The sequence below is a fragment of the Erythranthe guttata genome, chromosome 8 (genome assembly GCF_056151865.1).
Source record: "Erythranthe guttata isolate IM_541 chromosome 8, IM_541, whole genome shotgun sequence".
NCBI classification, from domain to species: domain Eukaryota; kingdom Viridiplantae; phylum Streptophyta; class Magnoliopsida; order Lamiales; family Phrymaceae; genus Erythranthe; species Erythranthe guttata.
Window position 1 is genome coordinate 3033257 of NC_142540.1, and position 26066 is coordinate 3059322.

Sequence of the window (26066 nt, forward strand, 5' to 3'; positions counted from 1 at the left end):
ATGCTACAATTAAACTTATATTAATTTAGAGAAATATTAATTTAACGGTAATTTTTTACACGTTGTCTTGAAGTTGGGACCGCGAAAACAGATTATCTAAAAGAAGTTATTAATTTATCGAGATTCTATTGTTCATACTTGATCTAGTGTTATTATTCTTTACGACATTTATATCTTATAGTTATGGAAGTGTTTCTCTTAATCTTATAATTATATCTTATAATTAATTAGAGTTTTATCCAATGACATTTATTTAATCAACGGTTGAAATGAAGCACAAAGTATGAAACAAGAGCCCAACGAGATGGGGCCAATTAATGCTTACACATTTGATGCAAATAATTTATCCTTTTAATTTCATCATCACATTACGTAGTCGTTATTGTAATAATCTTCATTATATATATATATATATATATATATATATATATATATATATATATATATATATATATATATATATATATATATATATATATATATTCTTCCTTATGAAAACTGACCACTTGAATACAGTCGAAACCAACGAAATTTTATAGACGATATATTAAATTATCGAAGTTATTAATTTATCCAACAACGCCTCTTTGTGTACTCTAATTATTGCAAAAATATGTTTTACAATTTTTCAGATACTAGCAAAACTTTCCATATAATTCGATTGTAATCAAGAAATAAAAATACATAGTTCGACCGTATAAATATAAAAAAACGCAGAGAAAATTATGATAAACGAAGATTTTTTCGTGGGTCGCGAACAAGTAAAATCCACCAACAACATGACATTAACAACACTCATGATTAGTTTTTGATTTATAGTTGCAATCGTTGTCACAATTAAACATACAAAATTGATTGTCGATATATAGTTCAATTATTATTATTATTATATAAATGTTTTATTATTATTTCAACATCTTAATTGTCGCTATCTTTTCTTTTTATTGTGGGTCGATTGTTAATCTAAGCCATTGCACCATGGAAAAGTGACATCTACTTTGTCTTATATTAATTGATTAATTACTAATGAAAAGGCAATAATATATATATTTTTTTAATTCTTTTTTGTTGTGTAATGAATGAACTTGCAGCCAACTATATGAGTGCATTGAGTAAACATACACTCTCGTATAATAGTTTGCAAATTATACGAGAGATGTCAACAACGCTATATTAACCATGTGTGATAAGCTTCACATAACGACGGTTGACGAGGGGATTCGAATATCGGTTACCTGCTGAGAGAAGTGGGGTATGTGAAAACAAAATGTTTTTTTATTAGTTTATAATCACTTAGCTTGAAGATTAATGGTGATCTTAAAATTTAACAAAAAGAGGCATAATTTTAGTTTGGTGCATTACTGATAATCATTTGATTCATAATGGTATTAAATAAATATAAAATTAATCTGATAATATTAATTATAATATAACAACATGATAAGATTAAGATTAATTGTGCATAAGACTGATTGTCATCTAATGTAACAATGATTTCTACGAGCGTGGCAAGTGTCAACATGATCGTATGTGTATGTATGTTGTTGCTATAATTTATTCATGAGATTAAATTCTGAGCGGTTAGCCAATATTTAATATAAATCGGATTCCACTAATTTTTTGACATGTGGCACTCTTAAATCTTAACTCTTAATAAATCACGCTGATTATAATTAGGATTAGAGGGGTTATGAGTTATACTGGGTTTTTTTTCTTCTAATTATTAGAATCCTAATTATATTTTATTTAAACTATTCACGTGTCAATTATCCTATTGCATCCGATTTTCCTATTAAAACAGGTTATCCGGTCTAAATTTGCACCCTTTATTAATTAATTATGCATTCATATAACTTAAAACAATATCTTAAAACAAAATTTTTAAAACAAAAAAAATCTGATCTAACTTAAAAAAAAAAATTCAATTTTAATTTATTCACTGTATGTCAGAATTGAAAATTTCTCCTCCAGAAAAAAGTTAATAAAAAAAATTTGACAATTTGGAAATAAAATAGCACAAAAAAAAATGGGGTCATTAGCAATAAACCCCTCATATAGTTAATAAATGGTGATATGTCCACCCCTTAAATCTTTCTTTGTGATAAACCCCTAGAAATTGTATTCCCAATTCTACCCTTATATCAATTAGCATAATTTCACCCAATTATTCCTTTTTTTCTCTCTTTCCATAATCATAATTTAATTCCTAAAAATATATTTCCAAATTCCTAAAAATTGCTACCAAATTAAAAAAATGATTTTTTTTTTTTTTTTATTATTTATTATTTTCGGATTTTATTTAGTCATTTTTTATTTTTATTTTTATTTTTTTAATTTTTTTAATATTTTTTTAATAAAAATATTTTTTTTTTAATTTTTTTTAAACAAAAAATTGAATTTTTTTGGACAGTTTACAATGCCGAATATGACTATAGTTGAATATGACTATATGTGACTATGTCGATTGTAGTCGTATTATTTCTTTATATTGCACTTTTTTTACATTTTTAGCTTCAAAAATCCGATTATATAGTGTTGTACAGTCATGTTTACCAAATTATATAAAACAACTAATATTCCCTATTGTTTAGGGAAACAATACAATCAACATCCACACAAAAAATCGCAAAAGAATCACAATTTGAATCTTGTTTTTTCAAGTCAACTTGAAACGAGAAGATAGAACATATTCGAATATGACTACAATCATATTCAACAATAGTCGTATTCAAAATGACTACAGTCATATTCGAAAAAAATACATAAATATGACTATAGTCATATTTGAATATGACTATAGTCATGTTGCTGCTACTGTACAAATCTGAAATTATATTTCCAGATCTGGAGGAAAAAAAAAAAAAGAGAGAAATCGAAAGTACATATAAAAGGGGAGAAAATTAACGAACAAGATGGAGGGGGACTACGCTTCAATTCATCTAACTAAATACATAAATATGACTATAGTCATATTTGAATATGACTATATGTTGCTGCTACCACAGTGAAGGGAATGGGAAACAACACACCTTTGCAACCTTTTCCGTAGCATATACCGCAAGTAAGAGTCTGTTCCAATAGAGCTGATTCCCATGTACTTGCACATATTCACTAGACGAGGCCTAAATTGCAAAAAACACAACCATATCATGTAATGATTGTTGTATATTTTAATCTTAAACAATGAGATACAATTATGAATACGAAAAAATGAACCTGCTGATATTATCTAGTGTGAGTTCATCATTGAACAGCTTAGCAAATCCCAAAATTTCCTCATTATCACCATCGCAAGCAAGGAAACATTTATTTATCATAAAAGTGGAAACCAGGTATTGAACCGGCACATCATCTTCTATAAACGAAAAATCTAACAGAAGTACGAAATATAGGCAGGTGCAACTGATGCATACTTTAGTAAATTTTATGATACCAAATCTATCAAAAATTAAACAGTTGCACAATCATCATAAGCTATGTTCCTCGGACAACAATGATTAGCTTTACTATGTAGAAATGACCCATATGCACAATTCCCAAAAAGAATATTGCTGCTACTGATACATAAATATGTTCCAGATCTGTAGAAAAAAACAAAAAAAAAACAGAGAGAGAGAGATAGAGAGAGAGAGGGAAAGAGAGAGAAATCGAAAAATAAATAAATAAAGGTAGAAAATTAATGAAAGAGAGGGAGGGGGAGTCGACGACAACGGCGATGGCGGTGGTGGCGGCGCGGCGTGAGAGAGGCGGCGGTGGCGGCGGCGTCGACGATGAGCGGCGGTGGCGGTGGCGCCGACGATGAGCGGCGGTGGCAGCGGACGATGAGCGGCGGTGGCGGTGGCGCCGACGATGAGCGGCGGTGGCGGCGGACGATGAGCGGCGGTGGCGGCGCGGCGGCGGTGGATGAAGCTTGAAATTTTAGGAGTGTTTTGAGAGTTTAGGTGGAGAGGTGGAGAAGAAGATGAAAGTGGTAGGTGAGCAAATAATTAGGGTTATAGTAGTTGAGGGTAGGTTTGTCTTCTCACACTAGTCTAGGGGGGTCTCACTAATTAAGAATGAAATTTGGGTGTTGGAAAAAGTCTTTCCAAGTCAATTGGGTTTAGTTCAAAATATTTTCTATTTGAGGGGTGTATTGCATATTTCCCCAAAAAAAATATATATTAAAAAAAAGATGAAGATCGTGGAGTAATAAGTGACATCAGAATAGAGAACTCCGTGATAGAATAATGGGGTGGCAGAGCAGCGTATGAGAACCCCACTCATTTGATTTCAGTTGAATCCTATATATATTATCATTAATCATTAATTCAGCACTTTTCACAATGATTGGGCAGTTTAACAAGTGTGAAACGCCCTCATAAAATTAAAAATATATTTCTACTAATTAAAAATATCAGTTTGAAAATTGACGATTTGTTGATTTTTTTTTTATATATATATATATTTTTTTTTTAATTTACACCCAAATTCAGTGTGACACTCACAGCTGACTCGTCGGTGGGGGCTACATTATTTATAGTCATTGATTTTATTTTTTTTGTATAGTTAGCAATGACTAAATTAGCTTAGCAATATGTTTCAATTCATCTAACTTGGCCTCAAAGAGAAATAAAAGAGGAGAGAGAGAGAGAGAGAATAATTAAGTGATGAAAGAGAAATTAGGTTAATTAAATTAATAATGCACTTGGGAAGAATAATATTGGTATTATTCATCGATGATTAGATTGTGAAAAAGGCATTCTTAAACTTTATAGGAAATATCTTGAAGCGTCGATAACAATCTAGTACCAACTCTTTTCAAATATAATTCTGATTGGGATAGGATTTTTCTTTTAAATATTAACTATAATCAGTTGAGTGGGGTTGAAATCGTGTATCAGTGAAGAACATTATCGAGCAATGGATGATTTAGCGGTTTGAGTAAATCAGTCTATATTAATTGAGTGAAGTTCAAATTTCTTTGTCAACGATCGCTAAATCGAGCCTATCATACGTGATTTGTTTAGTGTGGATTACGTCCGCCGTATGATTTACAAACTATTACATAATATACGTATATATTTTAAGAAGTAAATTGCGGGGAATAAATGTGGGTAATGATTCGACTCGACTTAGGCGAAACATTAACAAACGTCACACTTATGGTATTCATTATTACAATTTGTCAAAAAAAATTAAAAAATTATTATTATACAAAATAAAGGGAATATTCTAAAAGCCTCTCGTGTATGATATCATTAGCAATAAGGGCAAGCTATCAATCTCAACCTTATTATTTTAAGCTACGCGCACAATTAACTACTCATCTTTAATCTTTTATATGTGCCACTTTCTACCTAGTTAAAAAAAAAGACTAAACTAGCCTTCATTATTAATGCAAACATTGGATCGGAACTCTAAAGTGAAAAATAATATCGAACAAAAATATTATTCTAAAGTGAAATTCATCGTTAGATTGCAGTTAATATCGACTTGAGGGTCGGTGGAATTCTGTCAGATCGATGTTCAACGTAGTTCTTACAGGTGTATATTGTTGAGAAAGTCATATGAGTTAAGTAGGTTACTCACGTATTTAATGAGGACACGTATCTTACATTCTCTTATAATATAATTAGCTCGCTTGCAACAACTCGCTTATATAAAACACATTTTGTTATTTGTCAAATGACACTATTTTCAAATTAATTTCTTTAATTAAAAGTGGTGACTATACATATGTTAAAATGACAATATGATCCACTTTGCTAAATATAGTGTAATCACCAAAAATTTATATATGGTAAAGTGTAATTTCCATGAAGAATGGTGGTAATTAACTAATAATCATTACAAAATATTATAAAGGTCATGATGCAATGAAAACATGGTTCTATTCATATTCACTTTGAAATTTATCGAATTATTTACATACATACACATGTATGTATATATGTATACATAAAATATGTATACATGTAATTTGGTGAATTAAATGTGAAAATTAATAACTGATAAAATAAAGAATACAGCAACTAATCAAATTGTTAATCTAGAGAGAGAAACTTGCTCAAAACTGCGGCCCACAGCCGCCATTTCCTCTTCCATCCCATTAATTTGTGATGATTAATAATAATCATTAACATTAATATTAATATAATTAGCACCTCAAATCCATTTAATAGTGAGAGAAACAGGCGAAGGGGCATGATCAGAAAAAAAAAATTAAAACAAAAATAATAATAATATTAAATAGATACTTAACCCAAAAGCTTTACTGAAATAATAAAATTGTACTGATCTTTCACTTAGTCGACATAATATATATTTATATAATAAAGGAGTGGGGTGTGTTTACTTGGCTTGTATGTAATAACCAGAGTCACAAAAATACACTTTTTTTAAATTTATTTTATTATTATTAATATTTTTTTAGTAGATTAGATTTTGAAAAAGGAAAAACCTATTTCCAGAAATCAAGTGTAAAAAGGGACACCTTTCCGCAGTAGGCAAAAAATCGGAATGATGAAAATCGCCTGAAAGCAAAAACGGCCGGCCCACCTTTTTCTTTTTTTTACCTTAAAAATTAAAATCATTTCATTTTTGTTTTCCCTACGTTAATTAATTATTAATATTAATATTTTATCTTCATCCCTTTTAAAAAAAAAAAACAGCGATTTTTAGCATTCCCCACTTGTATATAAACCCCTCATTTTCTCTTACTCTCAAAAACCATAAACCAATTACCAACTAGAAGAGAAAGTATACACAACAACGACAATCTTGAATGGTGATGGAGTGTGCAGGCGGCGGCGTGGTGGCGGTGGTGGTGGTGGTGAGGGAATACGACGCGGAGAAAGACGGCGGCGCCGTGGAGGAAATGGAGAACAGGTGTGAGGTTGGGCCCACCGGGGAACTCTCTCTCTTCACCGACCAATTAGGAGACCCCATTTGCCGGGTCCGCCATTCCCCTGCTTATCTCATGCTGGTATAAATATAATTTATTTATTCTTCTTTTTTTCTGCTAATTATTTTTGTATTATCTGTCTTGTTAGTTATATGCTGACGTGTGTGTGTGTGTAATTAAGGTGGCGGAGATGGTGGTGGTGGGCGGCGGAGAAGATAAGGAGAGGAGAGAGATAGTGGGGATAATAAGGGGGTGCGTAAAAACCGTTACGTGCGGAACGAAACTCTCCAGAAATAGCAAAAACTGCCCCTTTAAACTACCTATTTACACTAAAGTCGCCTATATTTTAGGCCTTCGTGTTTCTCCTTCTCATCGGTAATTATTATTATCATTTTTTAATTATTAATTATTAATAATATTTTTATTTATTTTCCTTTATTTAATAACTAAATTTAATATAGTAATTCTTTTGCTATAATAGTATTACATTTGGTAATTGTGTTACTATTTATCGTTTTGAACTATGTATATTTCTCTTGGGGAAAAATAAGATTACAATTTTACATTTGGTCACCGATATATATAAAATTTATATTCAGTCCGTTATGTTTGAAAAAGTTAATATTTTTAGTCTCTTCTGTTAAGTTTATGTTAATGTAGCCACCACTATCTTAACTGAAGGCGTAACGGTAGATTGACGGAAATGATGAAAACTTATTAATATATTGAAATATGAGTGACCAAATGTGTTTTTTTATGAACATGAGGAGCTAAATATAGAATAAATGCAAACTTGAGGGGTGAAAACTGTAATTTCTCATTTCTTATTCTTAAACCTTCTATTTAAGTGTAGGGACAATTTTGTCCTTCTTGAAAAAAGAAAAAAAGGGTTTGTTTTTTTAATTTATATAATATTTGTCGTATTGCAGGAGAATGGGAATTGGGATGAAGCTGGTGCGTGGGATGGAGAAATGGTGTGGAGAAAATGGCGCCGAGTATTCATACATGGCTACTGAAAACGACAACCTAGCTTCCGTCGAACTCTTCACTCACAAATGCGGCTACTCCAAGTTCCGTACTCCGTCCATTCTGGTTCAGCCCGTTTTCGAGCACCGGGTCAAGTCCGACAAGCGGGTCGCCGTCATCAAACTCTGCGCCGCCGACGCGGAGGCCCTCTACCGCCGCCGCTTCTCCGCCACGGAGTTCTTCCCCCGCGACATCGACGCCGTGCTGAAAAACAAGCTGAACCTGGGCACCTTCCTCGCCGTGCCGAAGGGGTCACCCTACGCCGCCGCCGCCGGGTCGTGGCCGGGCGCGGACGAGTTTCTGGCGAGTCAGCCCGAGTCGTGGGCCGTGCTCAGCGTGTGGAACAGCAAGGACGTGTACACGCTCGAGGTCCGCGGCGCGTCGCGCGTGAGGAAGGCCCTGGCGAGGACCACGCGGGCGGTGGACCGGGCACTGCCGTGGCTCCGCCTGCCGTCGGTGCCGGAGGTTTTCCGGCCGTTCGGGTTCCACTTCCTGTACGGGATAGGCGGTGAAGGGCCGAAGGCGGCGAGGATGGTGAGGTCACTGTGTGGGGTGGCGCACAACCTAGCGAAGGAGCACGGTTGCGGAGTGGTGGCGGCGGAGGTGGCGGGGCGAGACCCGCTGAGGTTAGGGATCCCACACTGGGAGAGGCTATCGTGCGCGGAGGATCTGTGGTGCATTAAGCGGTTAGGGGAAGAGTACAGTGACGGGTGTGTGGGTGACTGGACAAAGTCGCCACCTGGCCTCTCTATTTTTGTTGATCCCAGAGAGTTCTAACTTTTAGTACCTTGTTTTTAGGTTTCATAAGGAATCTATTTTTAGAAAATAAAAAAAAAAAGGAAATTAAATGGAGTAATAACTTTTGTTGTTTAGTAGTTATATATATATATATATATGTTGTAAAGGGAATTAATATCCCTCTCTCCTTTTCCTTTTTGTATAAATTGATTTTATAAGCTCTTAAATTATGTTTAATATTATCTCATAAATGTCATTTTCGTAATATATTTTGAAAATGTGACAAATCATCATATATCAAGGACATGTGTGAAGATGCTTAAATTTGTAACTCTAGGCAAATCCATTTTTGCCCCTTATACTCACAATACTTCTAGTCGGGATTTTGCCCTATATATTGGAGGATAAACAATTTAATTTAATTTTTGATAGTGATTTTCACATTTTCCACGTTGGATTGGTACCTTTTAGTGCTTTGCTTCAAGTGGACGGGAATTTATATAAATGTTATTCCATTTTCACTGGTTTGATATTAAGTTGGATTTTTTTTTTTGTATGTTGAATGAAAACTCAATTAAGCTATTTATAATTCATTCATATATTTCATATAATATATATATATATATATATATATATGCCGACAAGTATGAGTTGAGACATATTAAAAAATTGTGGGAGTAGACAACACTGCCCAAAATGGTGCTCAGTTTCTTCTGTGAGGCTTACTGTTGACTGGTCAGAATTCAAGAAATCCTGTTCATTTTGACCTGCAAATAGACCACACCATTTTTTATCCTCATTAATCACTTAATCCATCCAAGAAAAAAAAGAATAAATATATATTAATAAATATTTAAGTAATTCATTGAGCAATAGTAATTATCATTATGCCAAAATATTAGTTTAGTCAATTGAATATTTGTAATTTTATTGTATGCTACATTTTTCTTAGCATAAATATCATCAACTCAGTGAAATTATAGAGCAACACATTACAAATAAAAATAAAATTTTGATAAACTGATAAACTCGCTTAAATAATTATTATTTTTGTTCCAGAAACGGTAATAAAAAGTACAAAATTATTAGTTCAATAATTTAATATTTCGATAAATAAATACATAGAATTTCGTTAGTTTCAACTGTATTAATTATTTATAGAGTGTGTAATGTGTGAAAATGCATATTTAATCCGACTAGGTGAATAAGATAGATGCATTGAGCAGTGTGCTTAGACTTTATAAACTGAATTTTAGTGCTAATTTTTGCCTAATTTCTGCAAATGAACTGCATTATTGACAACATGAGCTATTAATTAATAATTAATCAAAAAAGGTAATGATTATTAACTCTTTAAACATGGGTCTATTCTATGCTACACCCGGTGAACTTCACCGGGTATTTAAGATTTTGACATGTGGCATTAAATAATATAAATGGTTAATTATATAAAATTTAATTGTTAGCAAAAAAATTAAATCAATAAAATCGCTTTAATATAGTTAATAAGATTTTCTCTCTCCAATTATTTCTTTGTTATAAATTACCTCTCCATTTTTCGATTCAGGAAAAAAAAAAAAATTTACCCCTCCATTAACTGTGTTCTATCATTACTGCACTTCTTCACTATTTTAATTTTTATTAAGTTCTTTCACGATAAATTGCACTGGAAAATAAGATCTTGGCTCTTATTTGTGAAATCTGACTTTGATAAATTTCTACTTCCGAGTCAAATATTGGTATGCTTGTAGATCACTCAAAAATAAAAAATAAAAACAGACATTAATTTATCCAAAAATGGTTTTCCACTTATGCTTATGTTAATTTAATTGTAAAATTTGCATTATCAGTATCATTTTAATTTCGTCATTTGGGTGGGAAGCCACTGTTACATAATCTAAACAAATAATGGAGAAATGCATTATAATGGTGGAAGATGGTTAACGAATGTGTAATTGAAGAATAAGGAAAGAATTGGAGAGAGAAAATCATAATTGCCTATAATAAAGTGATTCTATTAATTTATTTATTTTCCTATAATTAAAGTTACATAATTAACTACTTAATTATTAAATGCCACATGTCAAAATCTTAAGACATCCGGTAAAGTTCACCGGGTGTAGCATAGAATAGACCTTAAACACGTTAAGTTTATCGCAGCCCCACTTCCACCTTAATAATTGGGGTTTAGGGAAAGTTTTGACTTTGACTGTGGATTGGGTGAATCGTACACTAAACTTGTTGCCAAACATAGCCTAATTCGACTTAGTCAAAGAGTGAATAAAAATTGGATGCATCTGAAAAAAGAATCTACAACAAGGTACCTTAATTAGAAAATTAAATATTATTATTTAAGAAAACTAATAATAAAGATTTACTAGTAATGTGGTCGGAAAGTTTTAAGTCTTTAAAAAAAGTCTATTGCTTTTGGGTTGACTTTAACCAATAATTAGCTTAATAGGTTGTTTAGGGGGCAGGAAATTGTGGTACAATATTGATTTCTTATTTAATTATGTGCCCGATTCACTAGGTTTAATCTAATGAATTAGTTTGTCAGGAAGGCGGTTGGAGCAAGTGAGTCGTGTCATTTTATTCAGATTTGAACCATTTGCTAAGGGTCCTTAGATCGAGTTTGTCACACGAAGTTTGTCTAATGTGGTTTACGCATCTTATATAATTTAATGCACTTATATGATTGTTCGTAGGTTCCTTTATTATAAAAAAAAAAAATATAGAATTGTAATATCAATTATACGCTATATTTAATGCACATTTTATACATCACGACTCAACGTATTTATGCGTGTGACCGAATAAAAATTCGATATGCCATCACTTGGTGGTATTCATACGAAGACTGGAGTAGCATCTACGAAACCAGCTAACTACGGATGACCACAGTGCGTGATCGGCCATATTTTTATGTGATGGTGATTCGGAACATACAGAAAACCATATTGTACCTTATCGACTCTTCAATTGAAGAGGTTGAAAAGATTTTAATCCACACATAGGCAAACTGTAGGCCAGTTGGATCCAAGTTAGAAACTCGATCATAGGTCACAATGTCAACCGAGTCATGTGAGTCGAACTTTGATAAGTTTAAACTCAAACTTCAGAATACGAAGCTCAAAATCACATATCATCGAATATATAGTTGAAGCTCAAACTAATTATGTTAGAATTATATAGGGTCCAGTTTGTATTTGGACTTTGGTTTGATATGGGCCAATGTCCAGTAATTAAATTTCAAAACTCAGCCCATTTCTTCTCTCAGATACCATCTTCTTCTTTTTCCACCATTTTATCTGCTTCATCAATAATTTTATTCCCTCCCAAAAAAAAATCATTAATTTTAGGGCAAATTACGGTCAACTCCCTAAGATATGGACAAATTATGAGAAAAACCCTTCTTGTTTGGGAAATTACAGCCACCCCTCCTTTTAAATATTTTTACATAAAATTTATGTAATTCGGTTATTTACCGAACGAAATCATATATTTAGTTCGGTAAATAGTATGAAATATTGGCATACTGAAATTTTAGTTTCTTTTTACCGATTTTACATGCCTAAATTTACCTATGGAGGAGTATTTTCGTAATACATAGTTAAATTGTATAACAATAATTACCGAAATAAGATGAAATTTTTCGTAATTTAACCATAACTCAACGGTGGCCTAATTTGCCCATACTTTTATTCGAACTTTGTTCAATAATTATTTCGTTTCTTTTTTTTTCTTTATACTTTTTTTGGTTTTTTTCTTTTTGAACAATACAGTAACATTCACTATATTAGATTTTTTTTTTTTTTTTTTTCCTCAGCACTTTCACGTTATTCAAAGACAGAAATAAGACAGCACACAAATTTGTAGATAAATAAAGCACAAAAATAACAAAAATCCAATAGAGAAAATATATTAAATCTTAATTAACAGAAGACAGAAGTGGATGAAAGAAAAGGATATTTCAAAATGATTGTCCTAATTCTTTCACTAGGTAAGAATGAATCTGCAATGACGATAACCTGCACCAAAAATTTAATAAATAATTAAATAAATATATTAAAATTCCACGTCATCCATATTGAATAAACAAAATATAATTAAAAATCAGTAAATAAATAAAGAAATAAAGAAATAATCTTACTGGGATCGGAGTTGATGAGCATGGCAGTTCCGCCGAAGCCACAAGTGCCGCCGTTGTTCTTCGTCTTCTGCCAGTAATTATTAAAAGCATAAGAGGCGTGCGCCACCACCGTGTCCGGGAAGTAGCAGCTGCCGCCGTGCACGATCGCTCCACAGTCACCGCCGCCTTCTCCGCAGGCGTAATCCAGCGCCTCCTGCAACGTCTCCGCCGGCACCGTCGGCTTCGCCACGCACCACAGCCCCTTCTTCACCCCACCCACCGGCGCGCCGCCGTACCCACCACCGCCACCGCCGTGAGATGGCTCGCACGGCGGCAAATGCGGACCGTATGGAGGGCTAGCCACCGGAGCCATCACTGGTAGAAACGGAGGACTCGTCGGATTCTCCGCCGGCGACGGCGGAGACGGCGGCGGAGCTGAAGGTAGAAAGTTTGGCGTAGGTGAAATTACTCCAACCAACGGCGGCAGAGGACTTCCGTTCGGAAAAGCCGGTTTGGAAGAAACAGGAGCTACAGTAGTTAAATCAATAACCGAAAGCTTTCTCCGACCGCCGCCGCCGGCGATTACACTCACAGTTTTCAGACGAGAAACTCCAAGATTCTCCATGGATTTGAGGTGGGTTTTCACCAAAACCAATGTTTCTTCCACCGACGAAGTCTGCAACCGTGCATCCACGACGTACGTCGAGCCCATTTCTTTCAAGAAAGCGAGCAAGGGTTTGATGTAAGGTTCCGCCATTGGAGCTCTGTAAAAAGCTCCACCCCTCGAGTGAACCAAACAGTCGGAAGAAAAAGAAGCAGAGACTTTAATCTCTCTCTCCAAACCCCACCTAGTGAGAGAATAGTGTAAGTTCTTTACCGCCGGCAAAACCGAACCAACCATGTATGCATCTTCTTGATCTTCATCTCTGTTGCATAAAACAGAGCGTCCGACAACGATAGTGGTAATATTATTACCGGGATAGTGTGCCAGAACAGAGTTTCTCAGCCAAGTTTCCGCCATTAGAACACTTGTCGAGACATTCTTGAGGTATTCAGTTTCCATTTGGACAGCCACAGAGGTACGGACGCCATTGATAACCTCAGATGAATATTCTTGGAGAGTTAAAAATTCCACTGATTCTTCTTGACCTTTAGCTGCTGCACAGAACAAGGGGAACTACATTAATTATTTATTTATTTATTTATTAATACTACATAAAATGCATGTGTGTAATAGATGATTTCTTAATTACCAGTTGAGCAGAGAAGAATGGAGGAGAGAGAAAGCAACCAAAACACATTCATCATAATCTTTAGAGAGAGAAGACTGAGATGAAACAGAGAGTGGGAGAGGGTGTGTGTTTTTGTAACAACAACTGAACAATGCTAAGAAATTAAACCTGACACTAACTCTGCCATTTTTGTTTTACAGAGCCAGAAGACTCATTCGCTGTACTGAAAGACTGTAAATTTGTTGATATTAAAATGTTAAACATAATTTCATTTTTACCCCTTAAGTTTTCACTAATTAGATATTTGATCCCTCATGTTTTAAAAACGTACATTTGATCCTTCATGTTTCAATAATCTAACATTTTTTTGTCATTTACCTCAATTTATCATTCGTCCTTTAGTTAAGTAAGTAGCTGACGGACACACGCTTGATTACGGGACTTGAAATGTTGAACTTTTAAAGTATGAGGTAATAAATGTATTTTTATGAACATCAGCGGCCAAATGTATAATTTGTGCAAACTTGAGGGATGAAAACTGAACTTTTACACAAATGTTAATTTTTTTTTTTACTGCGGGTAAAAGTGGACTTTCAATTCACATAAAAAGAAAAAGTTATCTGGGGTTAAAAAGCATGAAAAAGGAAAAGGAGGTGTCAGAATGCAAAAGGTGTAGGCTTTGTTGGGATATGGGGAGACCTGTGTCTGAATAAAAGGACATATTTGGAGAACTGTGTCCTGGCCCACGGCCCAATACTTGGAAAAGATGACCCGGCCCGAAACAATTATACAAATAATATTCAAAACAAAAAAATCAAAAGGGAGGTGCTATTCACGAATGTTCGTTTTAAAAAATTAACTTTCTATCTTTCTTTCTCTCTCTACAATTTTAGCTTTTATCAGCTTTTCGCACCCGGTTTCTGTGCGCTCTGTAACTAAGATTTAATAAAAAGAAATTATATATTCGTACTACCACAAGGATTCGAATACGGGACATTACTTTGGAAGCATAGGCTTAACTGACCAACAAGGCTACAGCTATTTTGATAATAAATTATTATTGAATTGTATTTATAGATTTCGATATACTTGGCAAAAAAATAATAAATACACGTTGCTGGAAAGACTCGGACACGGGTCTATTGCGTAACAGACGAGACGCCTGACCAACTAGGCTAGAGCGAGTTCATTAACTCATAATTATTTAAATATAATATACCATGTCATTTATAATGGGATCAAAAAAAAATGAACCGGACGATCGATCCAGAACCGGCGTCCGGACCGAATGCCCAAACCAAATTTTCGCACCCAAAATGGGCGTGTGAAAGCAGTTTCCACGCATGTTTTAGGCGTGGAAACTGCTCTCACACTCCCATTTTGGACGTGGAAAATTCGAAACCCCAACACTAAAAACAGCTCCAAATTGCGATTTTTTGGGGATTTTCACATAATTAACCACAAATTCAATATATATAACTACATTAGATGATTAATTACCTTTCAAATTGACGAGATTTTCAGATTTGGAAGAATTTGTGAGAGAGGTTGAGGGTTTTTGTGAATTTTGGGGCTTTTGGGGCTTGGATGTATTTGGAGGTTTTTAGAGAAAGAAGAAGGAAACTATTGTGAACGACATTCGTAATTTTGGTGTGGCCTAAGTCATTTCAGAAATCAAAATCCCATTTGTACGAGGTGACTATTATTAATTAATAAATATATAATGTGATCCATGGGCCCCACCATCTCTATTGGCATGTCGTTGTTGGGATTTGTTATCTATCGTTGAGTCCAGCTGTCTTTCGATATTGCTTTTTTTGAGGTGAAGATACGGCGTCGTTTCACAAGCATTAAAGCACTGCAGTGTATTGAAATCGAATCTAATCGAGTCGAACTTATAGATGCTAAATACTGTTTTTATTTATTGTCAGATTTTTTTATTTGAATTAAAAAAAAAAAAAAAAAACATGTTCAAATTTTGCGTTGTATTAATAAAACCAAATTTTAAAACGTTATCGAATAAATTCGATTTGATTTGTATTGCTAAATCCAATGGGTTTGTTCCATACACAAACGGACGGTTCTCGGACACCCGTAAAAAGAAAAGCTAAGTGGGCCCACACTGGATTGTGTCCACTTTTGGACCGCATTAAATTCGTGACTTTTTCCACTTCCTAGAAATTAAACTCTATACCAAAATAGAACTGAATTACTAAAATATAAATAATTAAGATTTATATTAGTCGGGATGGGCTTTCGAGTTGGGCCTTACACTTTAAATTAAAAGAAAAAAATCGATCATACGTGATTAATGTCAAATGTTGTATGCTTTCATGTAATGACTGACGTCTAATTCATGATTTTAACCAAGGGTACTTGTGTTCGTCGCCACTCTAACTAGTGCATCATTACTATCAATGCCCGTGTCAATATGAACTATTGATTGTGATCACGTAAGTCGAATATTCTCCAATCTTCTTCATCAACATTTATGTATATATTTCTTCATGTTTTCAGATAAGTATAATTAGCAAAATATTAAAATAAAGAATAAAATTATATTAAAAAAAAAACACTTCTTCGTGTGAAGCCACACGAATTCCCGGAAAAAAAAATCTTCAAGTGTTCGTGTAGACTTACATAACACTTGATGATTCTAGAAAAAAAAAACAAAAAAATAACCTCCGGGTACATATTATTTGGATCCATCTAAAAAATTGTTGAATGTTAGATTTTTCTCAATTGAATGTTGAGCTATGTGTGTATAGAGAGAATTTGAAAAACTTTTTAAAAGATCAAAAAAAAAAAAAAAAAAAATTATGTTGTGAACAAAAAGACATGTTTGGATTGTGGGTTTAAAATTATTGTCTTTAAATCATCATGATATTTAAGACCACCTGGAATGAACATATAGCCATGGAGGTTGTCTTCCAAAGGTTTCGTGCAATCCACTTCACTTGCAATATTTTTCACTCGGATTCTTGTCGGATTTTCTCTCTTTTTTATTTTTATTTTTTACTTTTCTCTTTATCATTTGTTTCCAATCTCAATAGAGCATTAGCCGAAAAGGGCTCGGTCTAACGATCGTTTACAAGAAAATTTGAACACGAATCAACTGAAACAAACTTATTTGCTCCAACTAAAAAGTAGTCTCTGATAAGTATTGAGCCCAATAGAAATGATTTGTTTGTGATCTGGGTCAATCTCTTAATTAAATAAAGCCCAACTCGTGAAATTGGGCCCAGTGCAACTAAAAGCCCACTGATCCAGTCAAACTACAATCTGAACTGTTCATTGTAGGGTGTCAATCTGAGCCCTCCATTTGCCCCATTCTTCTATTCTTTCTCAACCTTAGCAGCATTCTCACTGCTGTGCCGTTTCTCTCTCTTCTCCTTGTCCCCTTCTCTCTCTACAGTATTTCGTCACTCATTGTTGTTTTCCGGCGACACCGTCGCAGGTCTAGCCGGACAATGGGTGTCCTTGTCGTCGCAGCACATTTAATGCTGAAGACCGTTGAAACTCCGTGTATTTATACTGTGGTGAGAGAGAGAGACAAGTGTGATTCACCTTTTATTCAAACCGAAACTTTTCTGGCCTTAATCCTCTTATGTGAGGGTTTCGGTACTTTGAGTGCAGAAATCTGGGTTTGTGCTGAGTGGAGAGGGTGAGTTATCTACTGAGTTGACTGTGCATGTGTTGGTAAGTCAATTCAGAGTGAGGTTTGGGGGTCAGATCTAGGGTTGTGGATCAGTGGTTGTTGTTTGGTGCTTGTTTTCAGTTGGTGTTACCACCAGACCTTGGATCGACTGTATGAACACTGGAAAAGGGAACTGAGCCGTTCTTATTCAATACTGTTTTATCTATTTCCTGTTTTCCAAATTGTTTTACGGATCTATGGCTGATTTTGAAAGAACCTGTACCTAAAAGTCTCTTCATACTAACTTTATTTATTTATTTATTAAATTTATTTATTATAGTCTTTCTTGTTGCCTATGGAGTTGGTTTGAGTTGGTATTGTACGAAAGGCACCTTTGGCCCATGAAAATTGCCCGAATTAATTACATCCAATTATGCTTAACGTGTGGATGAAAATAGAATAATGGGAATATCAAAAATAGTATTCTACTACCCAACAAAAATGGCTTTTTTTCTCTTACTAATAGATTAATAGGCTACTTCCATAAAAACTTAAATCAACAGCTAAGTTAAACGGGGAGTTACATGATACATATAGTTATTTATATTAGGTGTTTGTTAATTGTAAATAAAGTTAAATAACCCACTAATCACACCTACACATGGATGTGTGTATATGTGATTATGTATAGATGTACGATTAATAATTATCCAGTATTAATAATCTCGTGTAGCATAGAATTTTCTGAGTATTACCGTCAATAAAATTAGTAGTTGTCGTGCCGCTAAGATAAACTTTTAGAGTGGTTATTAGAAAAAATAACGATTCTACCCCTCTAGTGATAAAAAATCATAATACAATTATTAATTAAGGACATTATTGAAAAAATTATATTTGAAATCATTTTTTTAGATTTCTGCGTGCTAATAAATATAAAATATTATAACCGAACATTTTATTAATTAACTAACATAATTGAAAGAATTTGCTACAACAAATCATCATTTGAGAAATAACTTTATACGCACGTAAGAATATGCAATGCCAAACCAACTATCTCCCAATTAAAACTTAAAAGTCTTCTTAATCTGCTATTAATCCAAAACATCATAATGACAATAATAAATCCGACAGACGTAAGAAAATAATTGTACAAATTTTGTATTTATTAAATGATTATCATTATGTTATTTTGTTAACACATACGAATTATTAGCAATATTATTGGAAAAATCCAAGGTTACTCAACCTTTTTATTTTGCAATTAATTTTTCATAATAATAAAAGTTGCAGTTTTTGACCTGACCTGACATTCAACAGTTACCAGAAGCGCCAAACCGACACTCAACTATATCATATTTTTCCCATTTCCCATTTTATTTTTCTTCAGTATTTGTAAAAATAAAATGGGTAGTATTTTTATTTTAGTTTAAATATAATGAGAAATTAACTTTTGCATTTGCAAAAATGGATGCATCGGTATTTAATTGCCCTTTAAAAGTAAATACATAAGAACCAAAAATACCCCCTTGAAAAGTATATTGATAATATTCTGAAATCAAAAGGAGAATACAAACACAATGTTTGTTTCTATTTCGTTTCACTTGTATTTTTTCTCGTAAACGGATTTTTATTTGTTTAGCGGCTTCTAAAACTCTCTCTCCTACGCACAATCTTATATATAAAAGAAAGAAACGTTAGGGCCCGCATGAGTGTAGCTCAACTGGTTCCGGAGGTGGTAAGTTGATGCAAGGTCCTAGGATCGAATCCTGGCAGCCGCAGTGTGGGAATTTAAACTCCAATGGCCCTGGGTGCGAGGGATTTCGCCTTTTGGTGCAAGAAATAAACGTTAGGGCAGTTCTAAGAAACTCTAATGGTATTTTTGTAATTATTTATTTTTAATATTTTTCTTGTACTAATTTTCTAACTATATTTTTAATATTGACACTGAACCATGCATGAAGAATTCTTCCACTTCAATCTCCTATTTTTCATTAATATATCTCAAATTTTAAGAGACAAAGACAGAAATTCGATTTGTTAAATCTTAACTTATTTATTTGCATTATAAATCTTAATACGTAAAAAAATTAATGTTATATAAAATATGAATAGTACCAATTTCTGAAATTTTACTATCTTAGTGTATTATATTTATTTTATTATGTATTAAATTGATTTTTTTTCACTTTTAAAATACGATTCCGTGCATCTCACGGGAAAAAAAATGCTAGTATTATATTATTGGGTAAATTACACACACCCCCTGAGGTATGCTTAAATAACTGTAAGGTCCCTATGGTATCGATAATTACACTCAGCCCCCTGAAACTCTAATGGGATAATGAATTGGATACGTTATTCCGATAGGGTTCTAACGGACTATTGGTTTCAGAAAGTGGTGGAGACAACAAAGAGCTATGGGTGATTTAAGAAATGTTCGGGAATGTTCGGGGAGCCATGTCACCCCATAGCTCTTTGTTGTCTTCACCACTTTCTTAAACCAATAGTCCGTTAGAACTCTATCGGAATAACGTATCCAATTCATTATCCCATTAGAGTTTCTGACTACGTTTCAGGGGGTTAAGTGTAATTATCGATACCACAGAGACCTTACAGTTATTTAAGCATACCTAGGGGGTGTGTGTAATTTACCCTATATTATTTGCAAATAACTAAAATTTCATACAAACAACTTTATTAGAAAAATATCATGTACGTATAATCGACCTAATCGACAATTTGTTACACATTTGTTGGAAGAATACTATGTACGTACGTACGTACGTATAATCGACACATTATCAAGAGTTGAATTTTATTTAGTAGATGCAATTTTGTCTTTCATCAAATATCACATCAGTCTGACACGCTATGGTCGGAAAATCAGACTGTATTTGAAATAAAATTGCCCTTAGACTAATTAAATTAGGGAATTGCTTTTTGCGGTTTTAAAATTGCTATTTGCGGTTTCTAACAAAACCCCCCAAAAAAACACTTTATTTCACTAAAACCCCAAAACTTCTCAAAAAAATCCAAAAATACTCCCAAAACGCGTAAAAGCCCAACTTGGGCGTCCATTCATGCAGTACACGCCCAAGTTGGGCGTGCAAGCTGCATTTGGGCGCCCGAGTTGGGAGTCCGTTGCAATTTTTTTTTTTTTTTTTTTCTTTTAATGTTCGAACGCTCAAGATGGGCGCCCAAGTCGTGTACGAACGCCCGTTCCGGGCGTTCGTACACGCCTTGGGCGCCCATCTTGGGCGTTCGAACATTTTTTTGCGAAAAAAAAAGCCCTACAAATCGATTTGTAGGGCTTTTTAACCTGAATTTGGTTCTGTAATCGACCTACCCAATGCATTCTACACATAAAAGAGTCGAAATTACATCAAAAAATCGAAGCCCAACCCTTCCTCAAGTTTGATTTCGAATTTTCGAATTTTTTTTTTTTTGTTTTTTTTTGCTATTTGCAGTTTTGGGGGTTTTTTTGATATTTTTAAAAGTTTTGGGGGGTTTTGTTATAAAACGCGAATAGCAATTTTGTGACCGCAAATAGCATTTCATTTAAATTACAATAACGCATGTTCTTTTTTATTAACACATTCAATTGCACGTTCTCTTATTCAAAATTTAAGTAATTATATATAGAATAAATCCAAATATGACTGACTTAGATTTCAATTAAAATAAATAAATAAAATCAATTCATTAGCACTTCTTACTAACTGTACTCTTATTATTACTATTTAGCAAATTATTCCCTAAAATTCACTATTTGAAACATTGTGTGCTAAAAGAAAGTCTAAATCAAAATTTAATAAAAGAAAAAGTATGGAATAAAAAAACAATAAAATCAAATAAAAAAGGTAGTAGACTAGAGACCAACGTGGTCCTTTACCCCTCCAGCACTACGTACTCATCATCCTCCATTAATTCTCTAAAGCACATTCCCCCCCATGTTACTTTACATAATCCGTATTATACCACCACGGTGCACTTTATCACCACTTTCATCAACATTTTTAATTAATTTAATTCTCTAAAATCATGCAATATTATATTAAAAAGCGCGGCTACTGGCTACTGCTGAGAGTGTGTGTTAGAGAGAGAGAGAGAGAGAGAGAGAGAGAGAGAATCTAGATCTTGCAGAGCACAGAAGCTTCTCCTTTACAGACTCTCTCTCTCATGCTTTCTCTCTCTTACTTTCTCTCTCCTAAATCTTTGGTGACCAGTGAGAGAGAATTTAGGACCAGAGATGAATAAGGTGAAACAAAAGAACACTAGAGAGAGTTTATCAACAAAATAACAACACCAATGAAATTTAATTACATTGCTATTTTCTTGATCCTAACATTGGTGGTCACTTCTTTCAGTGTCCAATCCACTGCTAATGAAGAAGAAGAAGAAGAGATAATTAACAGAAGAATTCTCCACCAACCATTATTCCCCGCCGCCTCATCGCCGCCACCTCAGCCACCGCCGCCGCCGCCGACTAATTTCCCGGACCCAGAACAACCGTTCTTCCACGAGCTCCCAAATGGGCAGACGCCGGATCAGAACCAGCAAACCCCACCGTCACCATCCACAGCGGCGGCGGCGAACTCAGTCGCCGCCGCGAAGCCGCACAATCAAACTAAGAAAATAGCAATTGCAGTAACGTCGGCGATTTTAGCCCTCGGGATGGTGTCGGCGTTGGTGTTTTTCGTCCACAACCGCCGCGCGAAAAACCCGGACGAGTCCCGGAAACTCGTCGGAGCAAATTCACAGAGAATCAACGAGGAATCAAGAATGCCACCGTCGACTTTCCTCTACATCGGAACAGTCGACCCTTCAACCAGAAGCATAGCCAGCGACACCACCGACGCCACCGGCTCGCCGTACCGGAAACTGAACTCGGGAAAAAGATCCGACCGTTACAGACCCAGCCCCGACCTCCAGCCCCTACCGCCGCTGACGAAGCAGCCACCCCCACCGCCGCCGATCATAAACTCGCCGCCGCCGATGTCGTCCTCCGACGACGAGAGCCACGACACAAATTTCTACACTCCACAAGGCTCGTCTCTGAGCAACGGGTCACCCGGTTCACGTATCGGTCAACTAAATCAGAATCGTAATTTCATGAATTCAATTCCTCATTCCAAAAGAACTTCACCCAAATCCCGCCTCTCGGCTTCTTCACCCGATAAAAAGCCTGTAATAATACCCTCAATCAAGCAATCCCTACCACCAACACCGCCGCCGCCGCCACCACCGGCAACTTCTTTAGGCCCACTCCTCCCCAGCAAAATAACACAGTCACACACTCCTAAAAGAGCCAAATTCCCAGCACCACCTCCACCACCAGACATGGCACGGCTCAGATCAGTAATCACCGATGTTCATCACCAGAAACCCATTGCTCCAATTCCACCACTGCCACCGCCACCGCCACCGCCACCTCCCCCACCACCACCACCACATACCCCAATCCCCATAAAAATCGGATCTTTCGAAAAACACACCCCTCCACCAGTTCCCAAACAAATGATAAAACCCATTATTGATGAAGATAACAACAGGGTTGTCAGTTCATCAGAAAAAGCTGACGACGCGGCGGCCGCGGAAAAGGATGGATCCAAACCAAAACTGAAACCTCTGCATTGGGACAAAGTACGTGCCACGTCAGACAGGGCCACCGTTTGGGACCAGTTGAACTCAAGCTCATTCCAGTAAGTTCTAGAAAACAAACTTATACAACTAATGTTGGTGTACAACAGTTTGTATGAATCTGAATCATTGTACCTACATACATACATACAGGCTGAACGAGGATGCAATGACATCCCTATTCGGATGCAGCTCTGCAAATTCGGTTCCGAAAGAAGCTTCTAGAAAGTCAACCCTACCTTCTTTGGAGCATGAGAACAGAGTGCTTGATCCGAAGAAATCACAGAACATCGCTATACTGATACGCGCACTAAATGTGACTACGGACGAGGTTTCTGAAGCACTTTTAGATGGTATGATGATACCCCCATTTACCCTCATTCTGCTGTTATCTATAAAAGTAGGTTTACGGGTAGTCATAATCGGGATTTTAAGCGAAACAGAATGAGGATTGTAGAATCGTAATTCGTAAAAAAAACGGATCATAAAATCGTGGGGTTCACTTGTTTCGAAGAAAAAAGAAAATTTGCATTTGGCCAAACGAATTCACTTCTACCCCGACTATGATCCCGGTGTAAAATCGTTAGTAAAAAAATCATAGATTTTAAAAATTTTGCTTGATGGTAGTAAAACCGTAAAATCCTAGGATTAGTACGATTTTAATCAGGATTTTAACTTTCCATCAAAAACCCTAACAGAGGATTTATAGGTATATTGCAAACTATGCCGTAGTCTCGGACTTCTAGAAAAATCCAACTTCACTCGTACGAAAGTTAGTAAAAAGTGTTAATTTATGTGCAGGAAATCCAGAGGGATTAGGTCCAGAGCTATTGGAGACTTTAGTAAGAATGGCACCAACAAAGGAGGAAGAGATTAAACTCAAAGACTACAACGGTGAAGCCTCGAGACTGGGGCCCGCGGAGCGGTTCCTCAAGTCAATACTCGATGTTCCTTTCGCCTTCAAAAGAGTCGAAGCCATGTTGTACAGAGCCAACTTCGATACAGAAGTAGCTTACTTACGAAACTCCTTTCAAACACTAGAGGTACTCTTTCAAAAAAGAATATTCCTTAACCTACATAGAGCATTTCTAATCTAATTCATAATACCTGCGCAGGAAGCAAGTGAAGAATTGAAGAAGAGCCGGCTATTCCTTAAACTCCTCGAAGCGGTTTTACGAACAGGTAATCGAATGAACGACGGCACTAATAGAGGCGATGCGAGGGCTTTCAAATTGGACACATTGTTAAAACTAGTCGACGTGAAAGGAACCGACGGCAAGACGACTTTGCTCCACTTTGTTGTCCAAGAAATTATTAGGTCCGAAGGAGCGGATGTGGGCCCCGCGAACGAAGCTTTGCCGAGTAAAAACTTTAAAGAAGAGGAATTTCGGAAGCAAGGTTTGCAGGTCGTTTCTGGATTAAGTAAAGAGCTGGTCAATGTTAAAAAATCAGCGGGAATGGATTCGGATGTATTGAGCAGCTACGTATCCAAGCTCGAAACGGGGCTCGATAAAATCAGATTGGTCGTTCAGTACGAGAAGCAAAGCATGCAGGGCAAATTCTTCGATTCGATGAAGGAGTTTCACAGCAAGGCTGTCGAGGAAATTACAAGAATTAAAAGTGAAGAGAGAAGAGCGCTTTCGCTTGTGAAGGAAGTGACGGAGTATTTTCACGGAGATGCAGCGAAAGAAGAGGCGCATCCTTACAGAATTTTCGTGATCGTACGAGATTTTCTCTCTGTGTTGGATAATGTGTGCAGAGATGTGTGGAGGATGCAGGATAGAGCTACAACGGGGGCAGGAAGGTCATTTCGAGTGCCGGTGAATACGTCTTTGCCGGTTTTCAATAGGTATCACGTGGGCCCGTGACGGAAAAAAACCCGCAAATGGAAGATCTTGTGCAATGTACAGCCATAGCACCATGTTTCACAAGACATGAAAATGCAGAATATATACCTCAAAACAATATATACAGAATCTACAGGTAGAAGAAAATGAAATAAACAGCTGTCTCTTTATCCATTGATATACATAATATGTAGAAAACAATAGAGTTCAATTGCGCACGAGTTTAAATTATTTTGAATAATATAAAAAAAAAATTATTTCTCGATTATTGTTGAAGTAATCATCTACTGTTTTGAATCACATAACATTACACTGATGATAACTACAAGCGCTGAATAATAGAAGGAGAGAAATATGACCTCTAGGTGTTTGTGAAAATGCCGCTTCCACGCGAGTGAATGGTGAAGGGAGACACGCGCCGGAAAAAGTTGACCCAGAGCAAAAGCTGCGGCCGGAGTATTATAAAATCGGTGAATCCCCCACGCCGGGAAGCTGAGGAATGATGATGAATGGATGTGGATTTTATGGCTGCGCGTGAAAAAGGCTTTCCATCCATGATCCATGGTGATTTTTTTTTTTTTTTTTTTTTTTTTCTTCTTAACAGTTTAAAATGAATAAATTAGGTTCGATAAATGATATTAATTAATTAGTTTTCATGGATTTCCGAAAATAGCCCCGAATTCAAGATCCAATATACAATAGAATCTCGATAACCTAATAAAATACTTCATAACTTCTCTCGTTTGTGACTCGGTGAAAACGTAATAACTTAAGTAGTTTGATAATTTAATATTTCGCTAAATTAATAAAATTTTGCTTGTCCAAACTATATTAATTTATAGAGATTTAACTGTAAATATTGGACCACTACCGGTTTCATAATTTAAGTATATCATTTTTCTTTTTTAATTTGGATGCAAAACTCAAATAA

General features: G+C 35.3%; 3 protein-coding genes and 1 long non-coding RNA gene across 7 annotated transcripts; 2 read left to right on the top strand and 2 right to left on the bottom strand.

Moving 5' to 3' along the window:
• Window positions 1-2815: 2815 nt before the first annotated feature.
• LOC105974054 (uncharacterized) lies at window positions 2816-4017 on the bottom strand. The gene is made up of 2 exons (XR_001174311.2): window positions 3217-4017; window positions 2816-3122 (listed from the first exon to the last, which is right to left on the bottom strand). It is a non-coding gene; the product is annotated as an uncharacterized LOC105974054 (long non-coding RNA).
• Window positions 4018-6658: 2641 nt separating this feature from the next.
• On the top strand, window positions 6659-8782 carry LOC105975778 (putative N-acetyltransferase HLS1). The gene is made up of 3 exons (XM_013001010.2): window positions 6659-6964; window positions 7065-7258; window positions 7813-8782. The coding sequence occupies exons 1-3, from the start codon at window positions 6764-6766 to the stop codon at window positions 8684-8686; spliced, it is 1269 nt and encodes a 422-aa protein (XP_012856464.2). The 5' UTR covers window positions 6659-6763; the 3' UTR covers window positions 8687-8782.
• Window positions 8783-12545: 3763 nt separating this feature from the next.
• Window positions 12546-14258, bottom strand: LOC105975788 (O-Glycosyl hydrolases family 17 protein). 2 transcript variants are annotated; one of them, XM_013001020.2, is made up of 3 exons: window positions 14030-14258; window positions 12798-13931; window positions 12546-12675 (listed from the first exon to the last, which is right to left on the bottom strand). In XM_013001020.2, the coding sequence occupies exons 1-3, from the start codon at window positions 14082-14084 to the stop codon at window positions 12644-12646; spliced, it is 1221 nt and encodes a 406-aa protein (XP_012856474.2). In that variant the 5' UTR covers window positions 14085-14258; the 3' UTR covers window positions 12546-12643. The 2 variants fall into 2 exon arrangements, with proteins under 2 accessions (XP_012856474.2, XP_088677779.1); XM_088821653.1 differs by having other exon boundaries at window positions 12553-12675; window positions 12798-13934; window positions 14030-14255.
• A 7350-nt stretch (window positions 14259-21608) lies between these two features.
• Window positions 21609-25805, top strand: FH6 (formin homolog 6). 3 transcript variants are annotated; one of them, XM_088821654.1, is made up of 5 exons: window positions 21609-21906; window positions 22016-23350; window positions 23442-23641; window positions 24090-24331; window positions 24404-25403. In XM_088821654.1, the coding sequence occupies exons 2-5, from the start codon at window positions 22323-22325 to the stop codon at window positions 25154-25156; spliced, it is 2223 nt and encodes a 740-aa protein (XP_088677780.1). In that variant the 5' UTR covers window positions 21609-21906; window positions 22016-22322; the 3' UTR covers window positions 25157-25403. The 3 variants fall into 3 exon arrangements, 2 of the variants coding, with proteins under 2 accessions (XP_088677780.1, XP_012853900.2); XR_016033063.1 differs by adding an exon at window positions 25501-25805 and having other exon boundaries at window positions 21706-23350; window positions 24404-25271; XM_012998446.2 differs by having other exon boundaries at window positions 21609-23350.
• Window positions 25806-26066: the final 261 nt, after the last annotated feature.